The sequence below is a fragment of the Nanorana parkeri genome, unplaced genomic scaffold (assembly GCF_000935625.1).
Source record: "Nanorana parkeri isolate BGI_ZX_2015 unplaced genomic scaffold, ASM93562v1 scaffold43, whole genome shotgun sequence".
NCBI lineage: Eukaryota > Metazoa > Chordata > Amphibia > Anura > Dicroglossidae > Nanorana > Nanorana parkeri.
In genome coordinates, this window is record NW_017306311.1 from 1,153,688 (window position 1) to 1,155,616 (window position 1,929).

At 46.8% G+C, this 1,929-nt stretch overlaps 1 protein-coding gene across 1 annotated transcript in view; it reads right to left on the reverse strand.

Annotated features, from left to right (window-relative positions):
- OTUD6B (OTU domain containing 6B) overlaps window positions 1–1,307 on the reverse strand; it is a 40,279-nt gene extending 38,972 nt beyond the window's left edge. Inside the window, exon 1 of the mRNA XM_018572017.1 lies at window positions 1,162–1,307. Coding sequence (XP_018427519.1) covers window positions 1,162–1,237 — 76 coding nt within the window. The 5' untranslated portion in view covers window positions 1,238–1,307. The remainder of the gene's footprint in view (window positions 1–1,161) is intronic.
- Between the last annotated feature and the right edge of the window lie 622 nt (window positions 1,308–1,929).

The following is a 1,929-nucleotide window of genomic DNA, read 5'->3' on the forward strand; positions in this document are numbered from 1 at the left end:
CCCCCCCCCACACCCAAGTGCTTAACACTTTTTTTTTAGTATGCATACCTTTTCTTTAGGTGCCTTCTGGTTGGTTATATGGTCAGCAGGATCCACTTCCTCCTATGGTGGTTCTTACGGCACTCACGTAATGATAAGCAAATGACATTCTGTGCGGCAGTAACGTGAGCCCAGACCAGTATGATGACGCAACCCCTGGCTGTGTGTCCATGATGGCCCGGGCTCCAAGGAAGGAGGTTCAATTATCCAGGTAGTGTGACGGTACTGCTCCATACACAAGGGAAGTATGGCAGTGAAAGTTGAAATTTTTTTTTTTAAAGCGGGGGCAGGGCGGGGTAGTAGCCACATTCACTGTGTATGGGCAGCTTCCTGTTTCCCTATGTTGTGTTATCACAGCTGTAGCTCTGAACAGGAGCTGAATGAATAAATGAAAATGTCTCAGAAATGAATCATTTTTGGGTCACGACTTAATGACCAAGGAAAAATGTGGGTCCCGAGGTTACACAGGTTGAGAACCACTGACATAGACTAACCACACCTCCATTAATCTACTACCATGGTTGGCATAATTAGGAATAGAAAGGAAGAGAAGGGGACTAGCAGGATCACTAGGTATTTGCTACTCGGTAGGATAAGCAAATACTTTCATACAAGACCCATGTGTATTCTTATTTCAAATTCAGAATGCCTGTGTATTTCTTCCAGATCTGTGTAGTAATCAGTGTGAAACTTTGCCTCTGTGCAGGAGCTTACTATAATAAAGACCGGTCATTGCTGCTCGCTCTCCTTGTGCTGGGTGACTGGTCTTGTATCCGCCCCCTGCTGTCGTTTTCTGTAGTGGGTGGGGCCTGCTGGGCCCCTCCCACAGCTCTGCTCTCTGCACAGGTGATGTACAGTATAGTGATGATGTCACTGCTACATTTACAAGGCAATATCTCAGTTTGTAAAGACATTTGGCTCACACAAAGTGGGTTTATATTCTTTGTGGCTACTGAGATATACATTTTGCACCTGGAGGTCAGCTTTAAAGAAATAAAAGGGTAATTTTGGGTCCACACAATCTCATGTTTAAGGTTCACACACATTTTAGGAAAATGGTAATCATATGCAGAGCTGACACATGACAGGTTCTCTTCGGTCGCCCCTGTCCCATATTCTCACCCTGCAGATCCTTCTTCTCCTTGCGATGCTGCTGAAACAGCACGGCCTCCTCCGATCCTCCCTCCTCTTCATCCATTCTGCAAGACTCACCTTCCACGCATCCCCACACTGACACCGCACGCTGCGTGACGTCACCACAATCCCCGCCTCTACCTGTCAATGTGCCGAAGCAGCGGCATTCCATTGGCTAAACCGCAGGCCACATGGGTTTAGATTGGCTTGTCTTCCGCAGGTCGCATCCTGTCATGATTGGCCGGCGCCAGCGGCAAGTAATAATACTGCGACAGGTTTGGCGGCCATGTTTCTTGTGGGCAATTTCGGCCAATTCCATTTTATTCGGAGAGGTTCCATTTGTTAAATAGTCGTGGAGGGGTGAAGCTTTGTGACGTAGTACTAAGAAACTGCACAGGGTATTTAGGGGCTTATTGAAAAAATGGTACCTGTCATGTATCTCTAATAAAGCATTGGTAAGACTTGCCAATACTTGAGCTATAACAAATATAAGCAGTGCTAAATTAGATAAAAAGTCTCTCCAAATGTTCAAAACAATCCTTACTCTGTCAACTTATCTGAAAGTGAGACGGTACCTCCAATGCTGTAGCTGGCGTCCCGCCGAGATCCTGGCAACCGGTGACGTCACCCGTTGCCAGGAGCTGAGCGGGACGCCATAGGTACATTTTATGGTAGATAAGTCTCGGCCTTCACCAAATATTGAATATAAAACCTCTTAGGCCCCTTTCACAGGGAAGGTCCGACCGGGTCCACCTG